The 25,881-nt window shown below is 35.1% G+C and overlaps 1 protein-coding gene across 2 annotated transcripts in view; it reads left to right on the top strand.

Annotated features, from left to right (window-relative positions):
• The window catches only part of DNAJC12 (DnaJ heat shock protein family (Hsp40) member C12), a 29,923-nt gene extending 4,065 nt beyond the window's left edge, over window positions 1-25,858 (top strand). Inside the window, exons 1-5 of one of the 2 annotated variants that reach the window (XM_015246630.3) lie at window positions 2,175-2,405; window positions 11,170-11,248; window positions 17,742-17,881; window positions 20,392-20,596; window positions 25,310-25,858. In XM_015246630.3, the coding sequence (XP_015102116.1) occupies window positions 2,328-2,405; window positions 11,170-11,248; window positions 17,742-17,881; window positions 20,392-20,596; window positions 25,310-25,395 (588 nt within the window). In that variant the 5' untranslated portion in view covers window positions 2,175-2,327 and the 3' untranslated portion in view covers window positions 25,396-25,858. Of the gene's footprint in view, window positions 1-2,174; window positions 2,406-11,169; window positions 11,249-17,741; window positions 17,882-20,391; window positions 20,597-25,309 lie in introns of those variants that run through there. The other variant, XM_031682187.2, reaches the window with a different exon arrangement.
• The last annotated feature ends 23 nt before the right edge of the window (window positions 25,859-25,881 follow it).

Genomic DNA, 25,881 nt, shown 5'->3' on the forward strand with positions numbered 1-25,881 from the left:
ATATAGTATATACAAATATGGCCCCAAACATTTTTTTTTTGATTGTCTCATTGGTAAAATTTAGACTTGGTTTTTAATCAGGTCTGGATAATGTATTCTTGCCATTTTGCTGTTATTTGATCAAGGATTTAGTGTGGATGCTATGGTGCAATACATTACACTTAAAAGAAGTTTTGAAATATAAACATCATTTAGAAAAATGGTGAAAAATATAAGAAGAAATAGCTAAAATGTTTTACAGTATTTGCTTATAGGCAGAAGGAGATATGAAGCAAGTCTTCGGCTTTTTTTTGGTATAAACCTTTGAATACTGTGTCCTTAAAAAAAGGCTAAAACACATGAGAATATACAACAGTGATGAAAATAAAAAAAATTTGAGAACAAAAATGTGAGATTCGTGTTAGTTTTTATAATAAGACAAACATGAGGACTGGTTGGGCACTTTTTCTCTGAGTGTAAAATCACACTGCAAGCATTTTCATCAAGGGCCTGATCAAACTCAACATTTTCATTTTGAGGATGAGATCTCATCACATCAGCATTATTATTAAAAAATAACAAAATCCCAAAGGCTTAAATCAAAATGAGAAAGAGCTTTTTATTGAATTCTGACAGTGAACGTAAATGTGGAGATAACAAAATGAGGAAAATAAGCAGTAATCCTGCATAAATCTAACATCACAATATAAAGGACATCTTCAATTGGGTGCTTATTGAATTATGAGCTCTTTCTCTTAAATCAATACCCTTATCCCAAGGGGTGCTGTGAGCTTATGACACCAAGGAGAGAGGAGCCATTCAGAGCCAAAGTGTCAGAAATGTAGGCCACAGTTAGGTAAATAAAATGTTAGATAATACAATATGATGCAGATGTAGTCTATTTCTAGAATTGCCTAATTTTAGGTTATTGAGGAAAGGTGTGAAAACCTTTAGTTGGTTTTATTCTGTCACATACATTATGCTTACATGTAATAATAATTTTGCTAAAACTGAAGTTACGAGATGTAGGGGAGCAAAAGAAATTATCATAGCGTTCTTAAAAAAAAAGCAAAACTACAGATACTGTGCTAGTATGTATCCAATAGGCTTTCAATAAATCCCTAATAACTCAGTACATGTTAACTTTGTTTTCTAAAAAAACGTGCCAGCATGAGTGAAAGATCCTAAGAACAAGAGTATTCAGTGCAGTATTGTTTGTAGGAGCCGAAGATTGGAAGTGTCTGACATTTGTTTTAAAATTCTATACCAAACTTTTGGCAAGAAATAATATGTAATGAAGGATTAGTGAAAATGGTGCTTTACTGTTTTATTTCTTTTTGGAAATAAACCTTAAAAAAGATGTATGTGGGTGAATTCAATGGAAAAGTGTTTTTTTCCAAGGTGACACTTTATGAAGGCATTTAAAGGTTAAGGCAGTTAAATGTATCCTGGACCACTCACTTTCTTTAAATCCTACATTTCTTAGAGCCACAATGAGCTAAACCACACACTTGCTGGACATACCCTAGGCCTGTCACACTCCTGAGTGTGGAGAGAGCCCAGGAGAAACTGCACAGCCATCTGACCCCTGTCTTCATACAGTTCTCCTTCTCATTAGCCAGTTTTATTTCTTTCGTGTCACAAATCACTATTTTAAATGATACTGTTTGTTTGCATGTATCTTGTCTGATTCCTTCTTTCAGAAGGTAAACTCCCTAAGAACTAAGGCTTGTTTACCACACCTTTTCTGATGATTGTGCTGGGCATGAACTAGGTCCTCAATAAATAGTTGTTACATGCATGAATTATCAGATAAATAAAAATTTACTCAGTCTCAGGTATGCAGGACTGCAGATTTCCTTCTACGCTTAAATAAACTATTTTTTAAAAATTATGAAATATCCCAAACACTCAGAAAAGTGCCCACTACTCATATTTATCAAATCCTACGATTTTACTACTTCAAATTGCTTCGAGTTTTCTTCTATCCCTTAAAAAAAAAGGGAAGAAGATAAAAAATATATAGGAGATGAAGAGATGGCCAATTTGAGGTATGTGAAAACGGACAGTTTTTGTTAATTAATGAAAACAAAGGTTCATCTGCAACCCTTAAACTCAAACTACAGATCCCAGGCGGCACGGCAGCGCAGTCCCAGGCACGTCACGTGGCCTGTTCTTTTCTCTTGTGTAAACAGCCAATGAAAGGTAGAGTTTACAAAGGTCTAGGATGACATCTGGTGTATTGACTGTGGCCAGCCTTAAATCTAGTTATTGCCATTTGAAACGAGCTGCTGTAAGCCAGGTCTCAAAAGGCTCCAGAGGGAAGAAAAGCTGCTTTAGTGATCTAAATGGACGCGATACTGAACTACAGGTCGGAGGATACTGACGATTACTACACGTTGCTGGGATGTGATGAACTGTCTTCGGTAAGACATTGGAGAATGCTGTTCTTTTTCACGACAGCATTTCAAGTTTTTATTTACGATTTTAATTTTGAACGTTTAGTTACGTTGCCTGAAAACCTAATCTTGTGTTATTTTAAAGCACTTTTGGCTCTGAAGAAGTGAAGGACTTAAAGGTGTGTTGCGAGTTTACTTGAATAGTGTCCTCTTACCATTTTACGGACACTTCTGATTGAATATGTGTACTCTGGCACACGGCCATTGACTCTATTTCAAATATACCAGAAATACATATTTGAAATTTTATTGTAATTGCTGTTGACAGTGTTTCACAGTTAACATAAGCTATATCTTTTTTATGGTAATTTACACTATAATTGAGATGAGATGTAGTTTTCTAGTAATTAGTGATTTTAAAATACTTTATTAAAATATGTAGTTTTATGTAAGGAGTTAAATTATATAAGCCAAAAAACATCCTTTTATGTTAACATTTCAAATTGTGTAGGGAAATTAAGTCTTTAAAGTGTGGCTTTGAAAAAAAATGTGTGAAAACTGTAGTTGTTCACTTGATCTGTAATGGAACATTGTTTTTAAAGGTTCCCCACAGACAAATATAAATGTTGTAAAAGTTTTTTAAATTATGGAAATCTCATTTATAATTCTGCCTCCCAAGAGTAACACTATTAATGTTTGGTACATTAATTTCCAGTCTTTTCTATATATATATATTTGAAGACATGTTTGAGAGGCTATTAAATATATTTGTTAATGCCTGCTTTTTACTCACTAACATTCTAACAAGGATATCTCCATGCTGTTAAACACTTTCACACATATTTTAGTGATTACATAATATTTTGTTTTACTATTGTACCACAAGTGATTACTCTCTTATTGTTAAACATTTCAGTTATTTACAGTTTTTTAATATTTTAAATACTGTTGAGATGAATATGAAATATATTTCAATTATATTAAGTATATTCATATTTTATATAATAATTATTAAAATATTAATAAAATATAGCTATTGTCATAAAATGTCTTAAGGCAAAATATTTTTCTATTTATCTTTGTTTCGTAAGGCTAGAGTTTAGTAATAAAATGTACTTAGTTTTGTTTGGAGACTAGAATGCGATATTGGACACAAAGGATTAAAATCTCTATCATCGTCATGCTGAGGAGGTTATTTTAGGCACTGTGTAGTTACAACACACACACAAAACAGGTTATAATGCTCTCTTAGTTACATATTTCTCCTTTAGGATAATATGTTACTCTTGTTTATTTTGGGGGTGATTTGCTTACAGTATTTGAGAAAGCTTATTACCATTTTTACCATATGTGTTATTCATACTTTGGATTATACTCTTGCCAAATAATTTTTGAAGGAACTATTTAAATCAAAGGAACATAATTTAATTTGAGGAGTTTCACAATTTGGATGTTTTGTTTTTTTGGGGGGGTGGATAATTAAGTTTATTTATTTTGATGGCAGTACTGGGGATTGAACCCAGGATCTCGTGCATGCTAAGCATGCACTCTACCCCTGAGCTATATACCCTTCCCCCTCACAATTTGGATTTTTTAAAAATATTGTCATTCTCAGTTATAAAGTAAAAGTTGTAATATCCCCTTAATTAATCTCTTCACCCATTTAGTCCTTGGTAGTTATGTTATTATCTTTTCAGTCAGAAAGAAAGAAGACTAGTTTTGAACAGATTTAAAAAAGGTCCCATTGTTTATTTATAGTATTTATAACAGTTTCATTACGTGATTACCAGTTATAGTGGTACTTCTCTGTGTATACTGTGGCATTCTCCTATATTAAAAGGAGAATAAAAACATTTTCTTGATATTCCTTCTTCTGAATGTATTTTACTAATTGTGCCAGTGGCATGGCATATGTAGATAACAGTCATTTATTTAATTTAAAATGAAATGACCTCACAATTTTGTTAATTCTATATGTATCTATATCTATATGTATCTATATCGATCTATATCTTTCCCCTCTTCTTATGTGTATCCTCATTTAAAAATATTTTAATGTCATTTTTTTGTATTGTGATATTTCCTTTACTTGATTGGTATTGCATGAATTTCCTTTACTTCAAATATTCCTTGATTTGATGCTCTAAAAAAATCAACCAGAACTAAAAGCAATTTAGTAGTAACAATTTCAAAGCAACTTGATATTTTGATTCTACTTAAAACAGTTGAGTTGAGACACACACATAATTCTTTTGCTTTAGTATACAGTTCTTACACTTTAAAGCTTGTGTTGGAAATTAATTAAATGACATTTAATAGCCATGGGAGGATTTCCATGTTGTTAAGTGGAAAACAAATACTCCCCCATTCAAAACATTTACCAAAATTTGAGCCCAAATCAGTCAGCTTTATCTCCCTATATTAGATTTTACACAGAAGACACATGCTGTAAAATCTACAAAAGTCCTTATTGATGGACTACTGGTGTAAGTCATCCTCCCTGGTGTAGATCTTATTTGATTTTTTAATATTTGGTCAACATTTCAGTAGTAATAAGAAGACTTCCTCATTTCAAGGTTTTATGAACTTGAAACTGAGCATAAACTCAATAAATGGGAACATGCTTTTTTTTCCTAGTTTGTTTTCTCACTGACTTCAGACTACTTGGGTTTAAGTCTCAACCATTTACTGGCTATATGACCTTAAGAAAATTATTTAACTTTTCTATGGCTTGGTCTCCTAATCTTCAAATGAGGATAATAATAGTATGACCTCTTAGAGTTGTTGGGATTAAATGAGACATGATATATAATGTGCTTAGAACAGTGCCTGGCATATAGTAAGTTGTTATAGTTGTGGGTGTTGTTTTGTCCTCATAGTAATACTTTACACTTAGAACTTCATAAATTCATTCTATTCTATAATGCATATTACTTTTAAAATATTTTATTTTGAAATGATTTTTAATAGAATGTTTTTAGAGCAGTTTTAGGTCCATAGCAAAGTGGACAGCAAGGTACAACAATTTCCCATATGCCCCCAGCCCCTTCCATTGACGTATGGCCTCTGTCATTCAACATCCCCAACAGAGTTACAACGGATGAACCTACATTGACACATCATAATCACCCAAAGTCCATAGTTTACATTATGGTTCACTCTTGGGTGGTACTTCTGTGGGTCTGGACAAATGACTCATGACATTTATCTACCACCAGAGTATCATAGAGAGTAGTTTTGCTGCTCTAAAAGTCCTCTGTGCTCCACCTGTTGGAATAATTTTTTTTTGGGGGGGGTAATAACTAGGTTTATTTATCTTTAAAGAAGGTACTGGGGATTGAACCCAGGACCTTGTGCACTCTACCACTTGAGCTATACCCTCCCCTGGAATAATTTTTGACTTACAGAAAAGTTGCAACAATAATACAGAGAGCTCCTGTATACACTTCACCCAGCTTCCCTTAATGTTAATATATTTAATGACAGTACAATGATCAAAATCAGAAAATTAACATTGGTACAATAGTTTAACTCAACCAGTGGTCACCAAGCATTTTTTGTAAGGGACCAGATAGACAAGGTCAGCACTAGGGTGAGGCCAGCAGAGCACCTATGACACAAAATTTAAGGAGGCATTACCTCTCAGGCTTGCCCGAGTGCAGAAACCTGAGAGAGAGAGAGAGAGAGAGAGAGAAAGAGAACTTCCTTAAACCCAGGTGTCCTGCTTGTCTTATCCTGGTGTTGGCCCTGAGATAGCAAATACTTTAGACTTTGCCATATTTATGGTCTCTGTCACAGCCACTCAATTCAGCCTTGTGAGAAAGTAGCTATAGATAATATGTAAATGAATGTCTATGGTTGTCTTTCAATAACACTTTATTTTAAAAACAGGTGCTCTGTGGGCCAGAGTTAGTCGATCCCTGATCTAAAGAATAGATTTCATTCCAATTTAATCAATCTTTCTATGAGTGCCTTTTTCTCTCCCAATATCTGAGCTAGGATCGTTTATCATGCTTAGTTGCTCTGTTCCCTCAGTTTCCTCCAAAATGACAAATTTTCATACCTTCCTTATCTTTCAAAACCTGGACACTTTGAAGAGTGATGGTGAGTTATTTTGTAGAAAGTCCTTCAATTTTGATTTGTTTGATGTTTTCCCATGTTTAGATTGAGGTTATGTGTTTTTGTAAAGAACATTCCAAAAGTGATGTTGTGCCTTTCTCATTGTATCATTTCAGGGGCACGTGAGGGAGATATGTCTTTTTTTTTTTTTTTGAGAGGGAGGTAATTAGGTTTATTTATCTATTTACCTATTATTATATATTTAATGGAGGTACTGGGAATTGAACCTAGGACCTTGTGCATGCTAAGCACGTGCTCTACTACTGAGCTATACCCTTCTTCTCTGGGTAGATAATTCTTATTAACCTCGATCATTTGGTTAAGATGTGTCTGTCAGGTTTCTTCTGCCAGGTTTTTACACTATAGGGTCACTATTTTCCCTTTTGTAATTAACAAATACATTGGTGATGATTCTTTGAGACGACAGTATTTCTCCTCCAAATTTCACCCTCTGATTTTAGTATCCTTTCATAGATTTTGCCTGTAACAGTTACTGTTATGGTGTTTGCCTAATGGTAGCTTTCTCTTTTCCTCATCCTTTTACATTTATTACTTAGAATTCTTCTGTAAAGAAAAGCTGTCCCTTCTCCCACATTTACTTATTTATTCAACTATTTTTGTCACTATGGATTAACAGAGAGCTGTAGTATTTTATGGAGTGTAACCCAATTCTACCATTATATGTTTTGTGGCTCAAGTTCCTTCTATAGCTCATGTTAATTAACCATCATTTGATTAGAATGATGTAGGATGATCTCTCATGAAATTTATTTCGGGAATATTATTACTATCTGGAGTTTTGTGGGAAAAATCCATTTTCAAACTAAGTGAATTGAAATGATGGATGTTAATCAACCCACTTACTAAAATGAGTGTTCTCTTTTCTGCAACATATTCTGCAGCATATGCATTTCCCTCACTAGAGTCAGTTCATTCCTTTAATGAATAAATCTCAATTTTCAGAAAGCTCCTATGACACTACAATCATGTTACTGACTTAGCCAAATTCCTAGAATTGAAATTGTTGAAACGAGTATGAAAAAGTAAAGGACATATTAGTGTGTGTGTATGTATGTGAATGTATGTATATATATATATATTGATATATATATATATACCAATTGCTTTCCAGAAAATATGCACCTGTTTACATCCTCACCAGGGAAGCATGAAAGTGTTCATTTCTTTGCACCCTCAATGACACTAGTCATTATCATTCCTTGGATGCTTTGATTTACTTGGTTATGAGTAAAGTTGGACATTTTTTGTATGTTTATTGGCCAGTAAGACAGGCAGTTTTCCAGATCATTGGACATTGGGTCAGGAAGGCATGATTCAGTGGACCTTGACATGGAGGGCCTCACTTGTCCATGGGCTGCACTTGGCACTGGGCACATAGGGTGGAATTGCCAGGAGATAAACAGAATTTGCCGAAGACGAACTAAGCCACTTTACCAGTTAGTTTACCTAGAGCCAGCCTTACATAGGATATTTGTGGTTAACTTTGTGAAGGTAAAACTATGAGAGGTAACGAGAGATATGGCCTATTCTTAATTTTTAAAGATGGGATAGGAATTAAAAAATAAAACAACAACAACAGACCCCCCAAATTTTCTCCCTTTGATAGATAGGTAGGTATAATTTTATCCATTTGTGTTATTAACTGCCCCCGCCCCCCCGAGGGGTGTGTGTGTGTGTATATATGTTAAAAATGTGTCTTGAAAGATGCAACCTGTTATCTTGAAGGGGTAAAGTTTTTTTAAAATTCTGTATTGATAGAAATTTTTTCAAAGAGTTTGTGAGTATTCATAAATTACTTGTTAACTAAAAAGTGCTTACTACTAGATTCTTTAAATATTTAATATTTAAATTTAAAAACAAGTCTCAATCTCAATTTTCTTTGTTATATTAGCAGGTTATGGTGACCGATGGTTAAAGGGAGCACCCAGGAAGAGGAAATATAATTAATTACAGTTCTTAGCAGGAAATCTATCTCTTCCTGTTATTCCAAGGGTTTCCTCACTTAACATGTTTAACATGGAAAAGAACAGAGATATCAGTCTGGGCTATAAACATACTCATATCTAATACAGCCTATCTTTGTTAAAAGTGAAGAAATTTTTTATGAGAATTGATTAAGGATGATGTAGAGCTGATAAAAATATGTTTCTCCCATGAATCTTATGATAATATTGAGCTGAACAGCTTGAGAATTCATTTCTCAAACAAAAGGTAATTTGTCACCTCACACCAGCCAGAATGGACATCATTATCAAGTCCACAAATGATAAAAGCTGGAGAGGGTGTGGAGAAAAGGGAACCCTCCTACATGGCTGGTGGTAATGTAGTTTGGTGCAGCCATTATGGAAAACAGTATGGAGATTCCTTAAAAAACTAAAAGTAGACTTACCATATGATCCAGCGATCCCACTTCTAGGCATATATCTGCAGGGAGCTCTAATTTGAAAAGATACATGCACCCCAATGTTCATAGCAACACTATTTACAATAGCCAAGACATGGAAACAACCTAAATGTCCATTGACAGATACCTGGATATAGAAGTTGTGGTATATTTATGCAATGGAATACCATTCAGCTATAAAAAAGAATAAAATAATATCATTTGCAGCAACATGGATGGACCTGAAAATCATCATTCTAAGTGAAGTACGCCAGAAAGAGAAAGAAAAATACCATATCACTCATATATGAAATCTTAAAAACAAACAAACAAACAAAAAGACACAAATGAACTTATCTACAAAGCAGAAACAGACTCACAGACATAGTAAACAAACTTATGGTTACTGGGGGGAATGGGTGTGGGAAGGGATAAGTTGCGAGTAAACTTGTAAACTTGTAAACACTAACTACTAGATATAAAATAGAATAATACTATATATAAAATAAAGTAACAGATTTTTTTCCTATATAGCACAGGGAACTATATTCAATCTTGTAGTAACCTAAAATGAAAAAGAATATGAAAAGGAATATATATATATATGACTTAAACATTATGTTGTACACCAGAAATTGACACATTGTAAACTGACTGTATTTCAATTAAAAAGAAAAAAGAAGAAAAGAGGGAATTTGCTTTCCTAGTAAATACAGAACTTGTTAATAGGTCCCTAACCCTGAAGAATTTGGCCATGTAAAACAGTTTGTTAAGATTATTGGATTTGAATTCCAACTGCTTAGTTAACCAAAAACTCAGCTTTTTAAGTAACTAGCTAAATGACTTCAGACAAGTTTCTGAACCACCGAGTTTTTTTTGCTTCTTTTTTTTTTTTAATTGTACTATAGTCAGTTTATAATGTTGTATCACTTTCTGGTATGCAGCATAATGTTTCAGTCACACATATATATACCTATATTCCTTTTCATATTCTCTTTTATTATAAGTTACTACAGGATATTGAATATAGTTTGAACCACTGACATTTAACAATAGCTACTGAGCCTAAGTGTGATCAGGCTTTGTGCTAAGTGCTCAGCTTATGTTATTCATGTAATGTAAAGATGAGGGAACTGAGGCACTTAGAAATTACATAACTTGCCTAAAGTCTCTGGGCAGAACTGGGATTTAAAATGAAGCAATCACATTCCAAGAACCACATAACCACTGTTGTATCCTGCTGCTGACACTGCAATTATAATGAATAAAGCAAATCTTGATAATTCATGATAACAAGGATTATGATGGGTGAGAGAAATCAAATAAAATCATAGGTGGCCATCAGACCTCATTTTAGTTTGGGCTGAAGTCTCTGTTTTCCGAATTAAAATCTCTAACCACATTGTTTATTGGTAGCAAAATTATCAAGTTTGTCCTTTCCTTTAAATTGTGAAAAAAAATTTCCTTTTAATCTCATTGAGATAGAATTGACATAATAGCACTGTGTTAGTTTAAAGTGTACAGCATAATGATTTGACTTCTGTACATCATGAAACAATTACCACAATAAATTTACTGAATATCCATCATTCATACAGATACAAAATTAAAGAAATAGATTTTTTTTTACCTTGTGATGAGAACTCTTAGGATTCACTCTCTTAACAATCTTCATGTATAACAAACAGCAGTATTAACTATATTTATCATGTTGTATGTTACATTTCTAATACTTATTTATTTTATAACTGGAAGTTTGCATCTTTTGACTATCTTTATCTAATCTCCCCACCCTAAATTGTGAAATTCTTAATAAAAAAGAAAGGACCAAAAGGCAGAAAGAAAGAACTTTATAATGGGTAATTTATAAACCAAACAGTCATCTTGAATAATGAATGGTGGCTAAGCATTTTTTGACAACCTCAGATGTGTGAACACATCTTTCATATATTCTTAGGATAAACTTATCTGACCATTTTTGACATTTAAATATATTGAACTCATAGGTGACTTGGGCCATCATCTAAACACAGTAATAAGTTAAATTATCATCACAGACCACTGTTGGAATAGGATCTTGCATTGGATGCTTTCTGAATTTTGTTATGGAGGCAGTAATTTCTTAGATTAAAAAGTCAAACTACAAATACAAGGATCAAAATGAAAAGTTGGGTGATCACAGCTATTTTTGGAAGGACTGATGCCGAACTTCTTCCTTTATGCCACTCAAGTTGGATTCCTTACTTCAAACATTGTTTCTCACTTTAGGTTGAACAAATCCTGGCAGAATTTAAGGTCAGGGCCCTGGAATGTCATCCTGACAAACATCCTGAAAACTCCAAAGCTGGTAAGTGTTAGATAATAACTGTTTCTCATGAAAATGTACAGCATACAGATCTAAAAAGCCATTGAATGGTAACGTCATTTTCTTTTCTCTGTTATGCTCAAACTCTTTCATTCAATACCAAAGAATATTTTTGCTTTACTGGATGGTAGGAGAGGAGGGAACTGGGTAGGATCTTATCTCTAATAGTAGTCATTTAACATCCATTTATCTTTCTGCTATCATGATTTAAAAGTCATCCATTTATGCCTTATTTCACCAGTCCTTGAGTGTTAATATGACTTAAATATGTTTATAACTAGGTGATTGTCTTGATGAGGAACCTAGCTGTGTTTTCTTCATTTTGAGGTCCTGAATAGGTCCATATAGAATATATAATAATATTTTCATACTTTTGTTTTTTCCTTATCATAATTGAAATTCTATTATCATAAATTTATACATAAATGCTTTTGTGTATCTCAGCTTGAAAAAATACAAGCAAACCAATACTTCCCTTTCACCCAGTTTTCAATTTATCCCAGTCTGACTTGCTCTTCACCCTTCTAGGAAATGGCTCTTGTCACCAAAAGACTTCCTGGCTGCCAAATCCAGTGGTCACCTTTTGTCCTTATCTTCCCTGAACTTGTTCACAAGTTGGCACTGGCGACCACACTCACCATCTCGAAGCACTCCTTTCTCTCAGCTACCAGGATATGCACTCATGCTTTTCCTCCTACTTCTTGAGCTGCTCCTTTTGTTTCCCTTGTGACTGCTTCCATTCTGTCCTCAGTTTCTCTTCTAACCTCTCTTTGGGGCTTACTCCCCATTCTCCCTGGAGTTTTATCCATGTCTGTGGCTTCAGTCATCAGTTATTTGTTGATGGCTAACAAGTCTGTCCTTAACCCAGTTCTCACTTCTCACTTTCAGACTGTAGTTTTGACTGCATTTTTGAAATCTCCTTCTGGAGACATTTTGAAGTCACTCTGTCAAGAACTGGACTCATTATTCATTCTCCTCTCACCTCTCTAAAATCTTGCTCATTTTTCAATGTTTTCCCATCTCAGCAAATGGCATCACCATCCATTCAGTTGGTCAGGCGAAAATCTGTCTCCTTTCCCTACCTCACGTCTACATCTGGTGGATTACCAGGTGCTGGTGGTTTACTTTCCACATCTCTCTCCTGTTGGTCCTCTTCCCTCCACCCTCATAGCCACTACAGTAGGTAAGCCATTGTCATTTCAGCACTCCTTTAATTGCTCCACACTGCAAATAGTGGTCTTTATTTCTAACTACAGAAAAAAATTAAAAGATTTAATATGTACAAAAAGGTATAAAGAATACTATAACAAATGCCCATCTATCTACCACCCAGATTAAAACTTTACCAATGCAGTTGAAGTTTCTTGTGTATTCTGACCCTGACTTTGTCCTCAGGGTAGGCAATACTATCTTAAATTTGATGACTGTATTTACTATATGTATATTCTATAGGTATGTGTATAGTATATGTATACACATGATTTTTCTATGAGGAAAATATTGTGACTGAGACCTGTCTATTACTCTACATTGTACAAAAGGTACACTCCAAACCCCTCTTCATTAAAATTTTTTTTCCTCATCTTAAAACTCTTAATTAATTTTCTCTGAAGCCATTGATCCCTTTGATTTGTAGTAACAGGTCACTTTCCAATATATGAAGTCAGGTTTTGTTAGACATTTAACTATTATTATTGCTCATTTGATTTTTACCCTTTTTATTAAGGCATAACTTGTTTAAGGCAATGTGAACAAAGTGTAAGTGTAAACTTGATATATTTGTGTCTACACGTAACCAGTTTAACCACTGCCCAGATGAAGTAGAAAATTTCCAGCACCCCAGGAAAAGTCCCTTGTCATGTCCTGTTCAATGTCAGCACCCTCTCCCATTTTTGAACTGCTATCATCATTGATTTGTTTTGCCTGGTTTTGAGCTTCATATAAATGGAATCATACAGTCTGTACTGTTTTGTGTGTGGCTCCTTTTGCTTTACCTTACATCTGTGATGTTTACCCATATTGTGCGTGTAGCAACAGTTCATTCTTTGTCATTGCCGGGCCCCTAGGCACAATCCCCTTCATGTTGTGCTCTCCCTATTTATCTCTCCATCCTCATTTTCTCTCTACCACCATGCCACCACCCCATGTTCTAGCCTTTCAGAACTGCCTTGATTCCCTAATGTGCCCTGCTTTCAACTCTCCAGACTTTTATGCCTGTTGCTTCCTCTGCCTGAACACCCCCAAGGCCTGCACACCTCCCTGCTCTGCTTTGATTACCTGGGTCATGCTCCCAACTCAGGTCTCGGCTTAGCCATCACTTCCTCCCGGAAGTCACATGTGCCCCAGCTCCCCAGAGCACCCACACGTACATCAGGCAGCCAGCTGTGTATCACGTGGTCTCCTTGTTACCTGTTTGCTTACTAGTCATACTGGAAGCTCAGTGAGACTGGGCTCCTGCTTATCTTATTCACAGTGCTATGCCCCACACCTAGAATAGCACCAGCCTTGGAGGACAGCTACTTTGTGCAAATAATTTCTTGAATAAGTGCAAAAGTGAATTGATAAACATTTCTATAGGAGACATATTAATTACCTCTCTAAACTGGAGTTAGTATTAAAATAGATGTCCTAACATAAAAGTGTAAAAATTTGATAAGCTTTCAAAAAAAACCCCACCACCACAGGTTATTCCTTAACTGGGTTCTTTTCCAGTGAAGCATGGCTCTGAGTTGTTTCTCTGTCCCTGACAAACAGTTTCTATTCAGGACACATGATGAGTCACTGTGTAATCGTTGCCATTCTAGTTGCCATAGTGATGAGAGTTTTCATGTAAGGGCTACCTCAAGGCTTCTTGTTCAGAGAAACCACTGGACTGTGTACATATTGTTTAAAATGAAAAGGTACACAGACATCAGTATCTTCCCTTGTCAGGCTTGCAGCTGATAGATGATTCAACCTTTGGTTTAATTAATTCAATTCAAATCTGGTTAAGCATCCATTTACTCAGTTTGGATTAACATGACTTTCTGAAGATTTAAGTGTTTTTTAACATACTTGGAGAAGGCTTAAGGTTATTGATAAAAATGTTTAAAAATGTGAAACAGTCATCCTGATGCTGAATTTTAGCTTGACCAAAATACAGTGGACAGATTTTGAAACATATTTCATTAGGGTGAAAGGCTAGCCTATAGAGCAACTGCAGGTAGAAGAAACTGAACTGGTATATATACCTTTTTGGTTTGCTAAGTGTAGTCCCAACCATTGCCATTGCAATGACTGATATATTAGCCCAAAGGAGAAGTAGATATGAACACAGGCTTGTCTGTCTGGATTGCTCCTAGCTCCCACAAATGAGCTAGTTCATCTTGGGCAACTTCTTTGAGCCTTTGCATTCTCATAGGTAAATGGATAGACTAATAGTATATTATTACTTCATGTGTCTGCTGTGAGGACTAAATGAGAGATCTTGCATGCAGGAAGAACTAAATGAATGGTGGCAATTATGATTCAGTGGATTTTCTTTTCTTGTTTTTAAGCCGTATTCCAAGATAAAAATTTAACAAAATGGGATAGTTTTCTTTTTTATTAAGTAAACATTAGATCTTTCTTATTCTCATTAAAACAAAATCTAAAGCTTTATGATATCCATTCTCTGCAGTTGTGGGTGATGTAGGCAGGACAGGTTGTGCTATAGAAATTGTGTCACTGAGAACAGAATCTTCTGGCTGGTGCTCATGCCTGTCCCATGTGTGAAACAGTTAACTGCTTCAGGCGAACCATTTATTAACTTCTCTTTGACCACCCCCTTTTGAAAGGGATTTCAGACTGCACTAAGGACTTGTGAAATGGTATTTTTGTTACTGTTTTGCAGGCGTCAGAGACATTTGAATATTTGAGGAAGGGAAACTCTTTGTCTCTTACTAACAGAAATCTTTTAATGTCTCAATATTTTTCTACTTTAAAAACTCTTTATAGCTTTTTTCCCTTAGAATAAAAATAACATACAGTACTAAATAATGTTGAAAATGAAAGTCTGGTCTTATCTCTCTTTGCCAGAGAACCACTATTAACAGTTTGTGTATTTTCCTTCAGATTTTTTTCAAAGTACATTCTAACATCATATTATTATTATTATTTCTCAAGAAATTGTAAGGGGCCTACATTTAAAATGTGGCTGTAATAATAATACAAATTATATTGTGAAATATGAGCTTCATCTCTGTAGTTTCAAATTAGACCTAGAAGTCAAATCAGAATGTCTCTTAAAGTTTCCATCATCAGTTGCTCGTATAAGCTTATAAAATGAGCTCTCTCTTCCCAGAACTGGTAAATGTTTATCTGGTATGATTCATTTGATTAGCTCATATATTGAAGGACAAATATAAAGCCAAACTCATTTTTATTAAATATGGTAAAGAGTATGGAGCAAGGAAAAGGCTACATAGCAAGAAAGGGAAGGTCTCTTGCTTTCTGCTTATCAACTGCTGTTGAGGGATTGACATCAGAGTAATTCTTTCATTCTGAAAACTCTGGAAAATGAGGCCAACAATAATGTGCAAAGAGAAGGTGACTCAGAGATAAAAAATGTAAATCTGCTCTAGTAGTAACTGACGTGTGCATCCATGGTAATTATTTAATGAGCTTTTTATTTCAGTTGGAAAAAGTGACATCTCATTTGTACAGCGGGACATTTACATTGTTGTCAGCAACGGAAGGATTGCTCACTGGAGCTAGCAGCTATAGCAAGATGTTTTTTATGTGTTTGTTTTCCTGTAGCTTTCAGTGGCCCCATCTTTAGGGTCTTCCCTTTAATCCATTAATTGCTACTACCTCCAACAGTGATATTCAATGTTTAATGGCCAGTTAAGTACCTGCGCTGCCCAGCTTCGGACAGGGTTGCTGGAGGTTCCTTGCGGTCTCAGGCAGTATCTCTGGCTGCTGGAGGAACACTCTAAGTGGTGGTGTTTGGAGGAGGAGTGCTCAGGATCAGGAGCTCTTTACCAACTGGGGTACAGAAGTGTTTCAGTAGTTTCACAGCTGGTAAGGAGGTGCCCTCAGTATTGACTGTACATTTGCCCTAACATCTTCCATTTCAGAGGATCTTGACTGCTTCCCGTGAGGTAATTTTAAGCACTATTAGGATAATTTAAATTACTTTTCTCAGTGATACTATTAAAAGATAACTAATTCACAAAATGTTTTAAGGGTATGTGTCAATTCTTTGGTGCTTAGAGCTCCGGGAATAGCATTATATGAATATCTTTATATTCACTGAAAAGAGGAAGCAAGCATTCACTCATTCATTCATTGAACAAATACTTTTGAGCACCTGCTACACTGCTCCAGTGGAAGGGATGTCGCAGAGAACAAAACAGATTAAGTGTCTGCCCTCATGGAGTTTGTATTCTCATAGAGGAGATAGATCATAATCAAATAACTATATATAATGTCCAGGGGTAAGTACTATGAAGAAAAGTAAAGTAGGGCAGGCAAGGGAGATAAAGGAATGGGGCTGAGGTGGCAGGCAGTTATTTTATGTCGCATGATCAGTGAAAACTCCATCCACAAGACAACATCTGAGCTGGTATCTGAAGGAAGTAAGCCATATGAGTGCTTGGGGTGAAAAAGTGTTCTTGGTAGAAAAGACAGCAAGTGACAAGTCCTGTGGCTGGAGTGTTCTGGGTGTACTCAAGAAACATCAGGGAAGCTACTGTGGCTGTAGCGAGAGAGATGGGAAAAGTAAAGAAATGAGGTCACAGAAGGAAGGGATGGGTCGAGGACAGGCAGAGCGTGCCTGGCCTACTAGCCATGGTAAGAATTTTCAGTTTAATTCTAAGAGAAATAAAAAGTCATTGGACATAATTTTGAGCAGAGGAGTGGTATTATATGACTTATTTTTTAAAAAATCACTCTGCTGCGTAGAAAATAGACTGAGACAAAGGCAGGGAGGACAATTGAGAAGCCAGTGTAATAATCCAGCCAAGAGAGGATGGCGGCTTGGACCAGAGTTTTGGCAGTGGACGTGGGGACAAGAGGTCAGATCTTGGGCATATTTTAAAGGTAGAGCCAAGATAGTTTGCTAATGAATTAGAAGTGAGATGTGAGAGAAGAGCCAAGGATGACTCAGTGTATAGAAGACGAATGAAGCCCTGACCCCCAAGCAGAACCAGTCTTGCCTCTGTATTTCTCTTTATCACCTGTGTCATCAGCACCTGGACTAGCACCTGGCACATCACTGGAGCTCAGTAAAGGGAGTGGCTAAACTGGAAGCCAGGTACTTTACATACATAATCTCACTTGTCCTTAGGATACACTTTACAAAATGAGGAAACTAAAGCTTGATGTCATGAACTGACCCAAGGTTACATAGCTGGTAAATAACAGAGACATATTTCAGTGAGAAAAGTTTGATTGTACTGGAGTATAAAATAACTCCTGCAAGAGATTAGTGCTCATTTCTTAATTTGTTTTCTAGTGGAGACTTTTCAGAAACTGCAGAAGGCAAAGGAGATTTTGACTAATGAAGAGAGTCGAGCCCGCTATGACCACTGGCGAAGGAGCCAGGTGTCAATGCCGTTCCAGCAGTGGGAAGCTTTGAGTGACTCGGTGAAAACGGTAGGTTTCTCTCTGGGATGAAGTGAATTTATGAAGCTCAGGCTGCCTCTGAATTGACTCATGCAGTAGCCTAAAGAGGCAATAGACAAGGGGAGAAAGAAGGCCAGGAAGCTGATAGAATCTGGATATAACACAGTGTCTGCAAAATCCTGTGAAGGGAAATTCAGTGGCTCGAGGCCAGAAGAGCCTCTGACTACATTTGTCAGTCTCTTTGTGAGACCCAGTATATGTATGTGCTCCCCATTATCATTTACTGTTTTAAACATTCTGATAACTGTGCTTCTTAAGTTGCTCATATAATACTGCTGAATTTTGAACCATTGCAAATTCACATTCTCCATCTTTTCAGTTCATATGAGCCTGTTCTCTCTTCAAGGGTTATAATTTAAATAAAAAGCAGGACCTCATTAATCAAAGAAAGCTGTAAATTATTTGTAAATTATTCCTGTTATAAATTCTGGTGAAAGAATTGTTAGATAGATGCGGAGATTTTTTTTAAACTGTTGTTATTTTCCTTCATGCCATTAAAAAAACTAAATATAAAAATAATCTCTATAATTGCTATGTTATATAATTATTTTGTTCTTACATGGACCTTTGTAGATTGCAGAGAAAATACAATTTTAAAGGTTTACACATTCTTAGGCATGATTAGTTATGTGGCTTTTTTTTTTTGTACACATGGACAGTTTTCTATAACATGAGACTTAGAATACAGAAGTTACCTTGTAAGGAAGTCTTCAGGGACACTTGTTAGAATTAGTCTAAAAGTGATTCACATCTCTTAAATTGCAGCCCTCCAGGGTTACATTTAGATTCCTTCTTAATAGTTTTTATGTTAAGAAGACTTGAGCAAAATGTTTTTTTTTTCACTGATAAAAAACCTGTAACAGTGATGGGGAGGGTCTTTGAAGTAACGTGGAAGAACAATGCAAAACTCTCAAAGTATATAGTTAAAGCCACTCTACTTAACAGGTAAACTGTTTCCTTCATCTCTTTTTGGAATGTAGTGCATAGTCATATGATTTGTTTAAGGTGGGTTAATTATTTATGAAGGACTAACCACAGGGTTTTGATTAGATGCATAAAATATCTGGAGAGAATCTTTAAAAAAATAGTGACAGCCTCCTTCACTCAAAAATAAGAATTTTTTCTTTTACATTGTGTACATCCAAAATTCCTTAAAATATTTTCAACACAGCAAACTCTCAAACTCTCTTTCTTACTCTGTATTCATCTATTTTTCCTTTCATTTATCCATCTGTCCATACAATTTTAAACATTTTAATAGGAAATACATATATAGGACACAATGTGAAAAAGGTACAAACTGGTATTTGGGGAAAAGTAACTGTCTCTTTGTTCCATTTTTTTTGTTGTTGTCTTATTAAATCTTTTTTTTTTTAATGAAGTATAGTCAGTTTACAATGTTGTGTCAACTTCTGGTGTACAGCATAATGTTTCAGTCATGCATACATACATACATTAGTTTTCAAATTATTTTTCATCATAGTTACTACAAAATATTGAATATAGTTCCCTGTGTTATACAGAAGAGACTTGTTTATCTGTTTTATATATAGTAGTTAGTATATGCAAATCTAGAACTCCCAATTTATCCCTTCCCACCCTCTTCCCCTCTAGTAACCATAAGTTTGTTTTCTATGTCTGTAAGTCTGTTTCTGTTCTGTAAATAATTTCATTTGTGTCTTTTTTTAAGATTTCACATATGAGTGATATCATACGGTATTTTTCTTTTTCTTTCTGGCCTACTTTGCTTAGAATGACATTCTCCAGGTCCATCCATATTGCAGCAAATGGCATTATTTTATTCCTTTTTATGGCTGAATAGTATTCCATTGTGTAAATATACCACAACTTCTTTATCCAGTCACTTGTTGATGGATATTTAAGTGGTTTCCATGTCTTATGGACAAGACTTTTTATCTCTGGCTCCTTTTATTTACCATAATGTTTTCAAGGTTTATCCATATTGTAGCACTTCATTCTTTTTTATGGCCAAATAATAATGTTCCATTGTATGGATATACCACAGTTTTGTTTATCCATTCATGAGCTGATGGACATTGGATTGTCTCCATCTTTTGCCTCTTGTGGCTAGTGCTGCTATGGACATTTGTGTGTAAATTTTTCTTTGAACACCTGTTTTCAGTTTTTTTTAATATACTTAGGAACTGAATTCTGGGTCATATGGTAATTTTATGTTTACTTTTCTGAGAAAACATCTCATTCTTTGAATCTCTCTGATGCTGGTCCCTTTGCTCTGTACCATGATATGAATTTCTCCTGACATCATTAGTCTTTCAAATCAGTGAGGATTAATTGATTAATATCTGAATTAATTGATTAATATCTGGTTAATTGTCAAGTATAACATTTTGTTAATCAGCATGATAATAGGAGGTCAGGTGTTACCATATATTGAATTTTAAATATAGAAACTATATAATATTGATTTTATGTTATATGCCTGCTTTTAATTAATGTAGTCAATGCACTGGGCTGTCAGAGGTAAAAAAGATCTGATGCTGGAAGAATCTGATGAGACTCATACCAACAAAACTAAAAATGAGGAATGGAATAAGCAAAAAGAAATAAAGAAAGAGGAGCTGGGTTCAACCACAGAGGAAATGGAGCAAAAAGAATCCCAGTCCCTGGAGAAGTCATTCTCCCCACAAAATCCAGATTCTCCAAGTAAGTCATGTCATGGAGCTTTGCAGAATGGAGAAGATCTGAAGTTAAAAGGCTCAGTTTATCTTGTATTTATTCTCAACCTTTCCAACTGCATAGTAGTGCCAAATATAAGGGTTGGTTTGCACCATGAAAGATAGTTACGTAGAACTGATGCAGAAGCTAGATGATATTATTCTTTAATACATTCTTTGTAAGGGAAAACTTGAGACATTTCTGGGATGGGATTGTCTTCTGCTTTACTAAAATAACACTTGCTAACATGTGTTGGGTGTTTAATATATGCAGGAATGTTCTTTACAAATATTACTCTACATCTAGTATCTCATTTAATATTAATTTTACTTATATTAATTTATTTAATTCTCACTATAAGTCTATGAGGTTGGTACCAATATCATTCTCATTGTACAGATGAGAAAACTCAAGTCTAGGGAAGTTGAATAATTTTCTCAAGGTTATCCAGCTTGTATGTGATGGGGAAGGGGTCTGAACTAAGGCAGTTTGGCTGCAGAGTCTGTGTTCTAAGGCATTGCACTATCCTGAGAAGATTCCTTATCTGTAAGTAGCTCTGCAGACATTCTGATGTGTGTATAGATCCACTGAAGCAAGGTATACAAGACGTCAGACTCTTGGCTCCCAAGCTACACTACCTGGGTTCACATCCTAGCTCTACCATCTGTTATCTGTATTACTTGGTAAAAGTTACTTCTCTACAGCTTAGTTTCCTCATCTACAAAATAAAGATCAAAATGTTATCTTCTCATAGTGTTATAATGAGGATTAAATGAGGAGATCCATGCAAAATGCTTAGCCCAGTGATTTGCCTACACAGGCCCCAGGTAACTGTTAGGTATTGTTATCATTTCTTTGTGTATCTGACCAGCTCACTGTGTTTATCTTGCACAGGTGTGTTATGTACACACACTGTAACTATCCTCCAAATTCTTGATTCTCAGGGTTGTGATATAACATCCCTTTAGAATGTAGCCTTTAAGCAGAAGCTTCCTGAAAGTCCTGAAACACGAATTATAAAAACAAGATAATAAGATAGTTTGTGGTGAACTACAGTCTTTCTAGAAACAATTAATTCAAAACTATCTTTGAAGATAACTTTTACATGCTTACTATTTGTTGGGAATAAAGATCCTTAGAACCTGATTCAGGTGCCCCTGCTGGCTGCCTGAGAGATCCCTGTGTAGAGTCTGCAGTTGATTGCATCAGACCCATTCTGGAAATGGTTATGTAACAAACTGATCAAAGCAGAAGCCCTAGTGTTGGAAAAAGTGTTTTGGCAAACATACACCTACAAACACCCACGCCCATGCAAATGTGTCTCCATTCAGCCTTGGAATATTCAGATACCTGCTTCCTGAACCCCTAGGGCCTCCCTGTGACTTTCTGTTTCAGATTCAGTCCTGGTCTGAGTTCACCAGAATTGAGAGGTTTGATGACTTCAGAGACTCACACTGAGGCCCCACTTAAATCTCTCTCATAAGATTCTATAAAACTTTCCCTTTCTTTTAAAAAATAGTTATTTAGATATTAAAAAACCCACCAAGTAATATAAGCTTGTCATTAAAGATTCAAAGAATCATATATAGACAATAACTTAGTTCTACCTCGATGTCCCATCCTTTTCTGCTTCTACTTCCTGAAATAACCAGTACAGAAGCCCATGTGTGTCTCCTTCCACAGTTTTCTATGCTAAAAAAGGAAGGCCCATTTATTAGGGCTTTACAAGTAAAGAATGGAGTTATACTTTACACATTCCTCTCTGTTTTAGAGTATCTAGGAGTGCAGACTCGGAACCAGAGCATAGCTTTTCCCACAGATAAGTTGTGTGACCTTGGGCAAGCAGGTTAACCTCTCTGTGTCTGCATTTTCTTATCTCTATATAATGGTTAAAATATTAGTGTCTAACTTGTAAGGTCTTTTTGAGAAGTAATTAACATACATAAAATATTTAGGCCATGGGGAGAGTATAGCTCAGTGGTAGAGTGCATACTTAGCATGCACGAGGTCCTGGGTTCAATCCCTAGCACCTCCATTAAAATAAATAAATAATTAAGCCCCCCTAATTACCTCCCAAATAAAGATAAATAAAAATTTAAAAAAATATTTAGACCAGGTACGTGGCCAGTGCTTTTTTTAGTGTTAGCTTTTATTACTATGGGACTTCTCCTTAGACTCATATTTAGAATGAACTCATTGGTTTTAACAGCTGATAAATATTCCATAGTGAAGATATATTTACTGAGAATAAATTGTGATGCCAGTTTTGAAGTGTATTCTCTTCCTGTCATTGAGGAATGAAGTGGAGGGGGTAAGAGGAGAGAGGATCATTGTTCTGAGAAGCTGCTGTTGGAGAATAAGAATTACAGAATTTTGCTGAAGTCTGCATTTACCAGTATTTTCTTAATATTGTTTAAGAGGTTATTGACTGTTCTGAACAGTGCCTTAAATTTGGGGTTTCATATGCCAAGGTGCAGTTGCATGATTATTTATAATTTTATTTTACTGCAGCATAAATTTTTATAATGTCAGCATTTAAGACATATTATTCATGTCAGCTTGACCAAGTCCCAAGTGGCTTCTCACATAACTTTTCAGCTTTTTTTCTTAATTTCCTCAAGCAGTGCATGATATTTACTTTGGAGTTTGCCTTTTGATGCCTCTTTTGTGATGAGCATCCATCAAATAGCCCTCATTATTTTCTGACTTTATGGAGCACAGCATCTGAAAACCCGTGTGTGAGACAATCTTACTTTTACTTTTTTTTTGTTTAAATATGCAATAAATATGCCTCCCCAAAAAATACAGTTCTAGAATCAAAGAGTTTTGTATAACATCCTGGAGTAAAAAGAAAAAAAATCAAACATAGCAGATGCTGTCGGTGTGCCTCTATATCCTCTGGGCATCTACCTTCCCAGGCATTGCCAACCCTATGGCTCCCACCAGAGGGCTTTCTCTGTCAGTGGAGCTGGCTTGGCAGCAAATGAGCAGGCAGGTGCCAGGGAGTAAACACTCTGTGGGTGTACCCATCAGGCAATAATGAATGGGAATGGGAGGCTAAACCGCCCAGCTCCTTTACCTCTCAAGTGGAATAACTGAGGGTTTTTTATATTGTCTCAGGTTCCCCAGGGGGATCAAACCCCAGTCATCAAGGGTAGTAACTTCCTGCTAATGTACCTTTTATAGACTTGGTTCCCTTCCCCACATCCCTACCAAGGTCTCCCGGGATCACCTCCCAAATTAGTCACTTGCATAAAATTCTTGTCTGGGGTCTATTTCTAGGGGAACCCAAACTAGAAAATGTCTTTTTCAAACTACAGAAATAATATGAATTTAGTGTAGAAATGTGAAAAAATATCGTAAAGAAAAAAAAAAGAGAAAATACAACAACCTGTAAACTTACCACTCAGAGAAATATTTATTATTGATATTTTGGTATATTTTTAGATATGTTAGTATACCTAAACTAAAAGGATATTACTGTACATGTTTTGTGTGCTTGTTTCAATTACAGGTTGCAGATACAACTTCCTTTTTGCTTTTTCCCCTAATGCAAATTCTTTAGATTTCTTTTCTCTGATAATTCTAAAGAAAGTGCAGATCCAGTTTTTCTGAGATAAATACTGTCAACTATTCTGTGTACCTTTTTGCTGACTAGATATCCAGATAATATTTTAAAATATCAATGAAAGCATATTTTATATATAATCTGTAATCTGCTTTTCATTAGCAATATTATAAACATAAAAATGGTACAAAGTATACTTGTTTATTGCAGAAAAATAAGAAAAGGTATAAAAGTGAAAATCACATCTCTTTTAACATCTATAACTACTATTAACATTTAGGGGTAATTCCTTGTAGATTTCAAAAAAAATTTTATTTTACATAAATACCCATGTAAATAATGAATTTAGGAATGAGATCATATTGTCTAAACTGTTTTCTAACTACCTGTCACTTAGCAATATGTTATGAGCATTTTTCTATGATGATAAATATTAAAAATTGTTAATGACTATTAAAGCCTTTTAACCAGTTTTCTCTTGCTGAAGATTTAGGTTGTTCCTTGATTTTTAAACATTTATAAATGGTATCATAATAAATATCCCTTACAGTTAAACCCTTGAGCACAAACATGATTATTTCATTAGGATAAATTTCTAGAAGTAGAATCATTGGGTTAAAGGTTTATACATTTTAATGAGTTTGATAAATATTGCCAGACTGCCTGCTAGAAAAGTTTTGCCAATTTACACTTCCTCCAGTAGAGAAGGAAAATGACCTTTTCTCTAATTTTCAACTAAGTTGTTTATTAGAATAAAGAAAACCTTACTACTGTGTATTTCTAGGGATCCTTTACCATTGACCTTTTACTTTTGGCAGATGTTTCAAAGTAGTTTCCAATTTCTTTGCTGGTAAATTGTCAAAATCCCCACCACTGGGGCATCTATAAATAACCTTTTATTATTAAGCATTTAGACATGTGAGGTCCTCTCATCCATATAAACTAATTCCTGTTCATAAGGATTCAAAAATCTGCTTAGGTTTGTCCATATCTGTAAGATATTAATAACTCACACCAAAGACTTACCCTCATATTTTACTTATTGTAGATCTTATCAACAAGCTGTTTTACTTTTACAAGCTTGGCTTTTCCTACCTGATTTTAAAGTCTACTTTCTTCTAACAATTTTTCAGATATGAACTGTTGGCACCTTCGTTTCCGCTGGTCTGGGGATGCTCCTTCAGAACTACTGAGGAAATTCAGAAACTATGAAATATGAAATGTCCCTGCTCCGTAGAGGAGAGGGAGAGAGAGAAAGAGACAGAGAGAGAGAAAGAGAGAGAGCAAGATCATTCCCTGTGCTGCCAACATGCAATCTTTGTTTAAATCTTAAAAATGTAATGTTTATGAATTGCTGAGTACCAATTCATTCCTCTATCCTTGAACCCAGTCTGTCAATGTGTTTTTTAAATGAGAAAATTTTCAGAAGATTAGTTTCTTTGAATATTTGAATAAATTAGGATTTTTAGATCCAGAATAGATTGTATTATGTGCATTTTCCTGTTAATGTTATTTATAGAAATCCATTTTAAAAATTGATCCCTGTATTTAAGTATTTCCTTGAGATATCAGGATCTCTATTCATACTAGATGTACAAGACTGTTTTCTGACTCTGGACTTTAAATGAAATGTGAAATTACTTGTCTAAACACCATTGAATGAAATAAATGATTTTCCCAAAGTTCATAATGAATTTATAATTCA

Source organism: Vicugna pacos, chromosome 11, assembly GCF_048564905.1.
Source record: "Vicugna pacos chromosome 11, VicPac4, whole genome shotgun sequence".
Lineage (NCBI taxonomy): Eukaryota > Metazoa > Chordata > Mammalia > Artiodactyla > Camelidae > Vicugna > Vicugna pacos.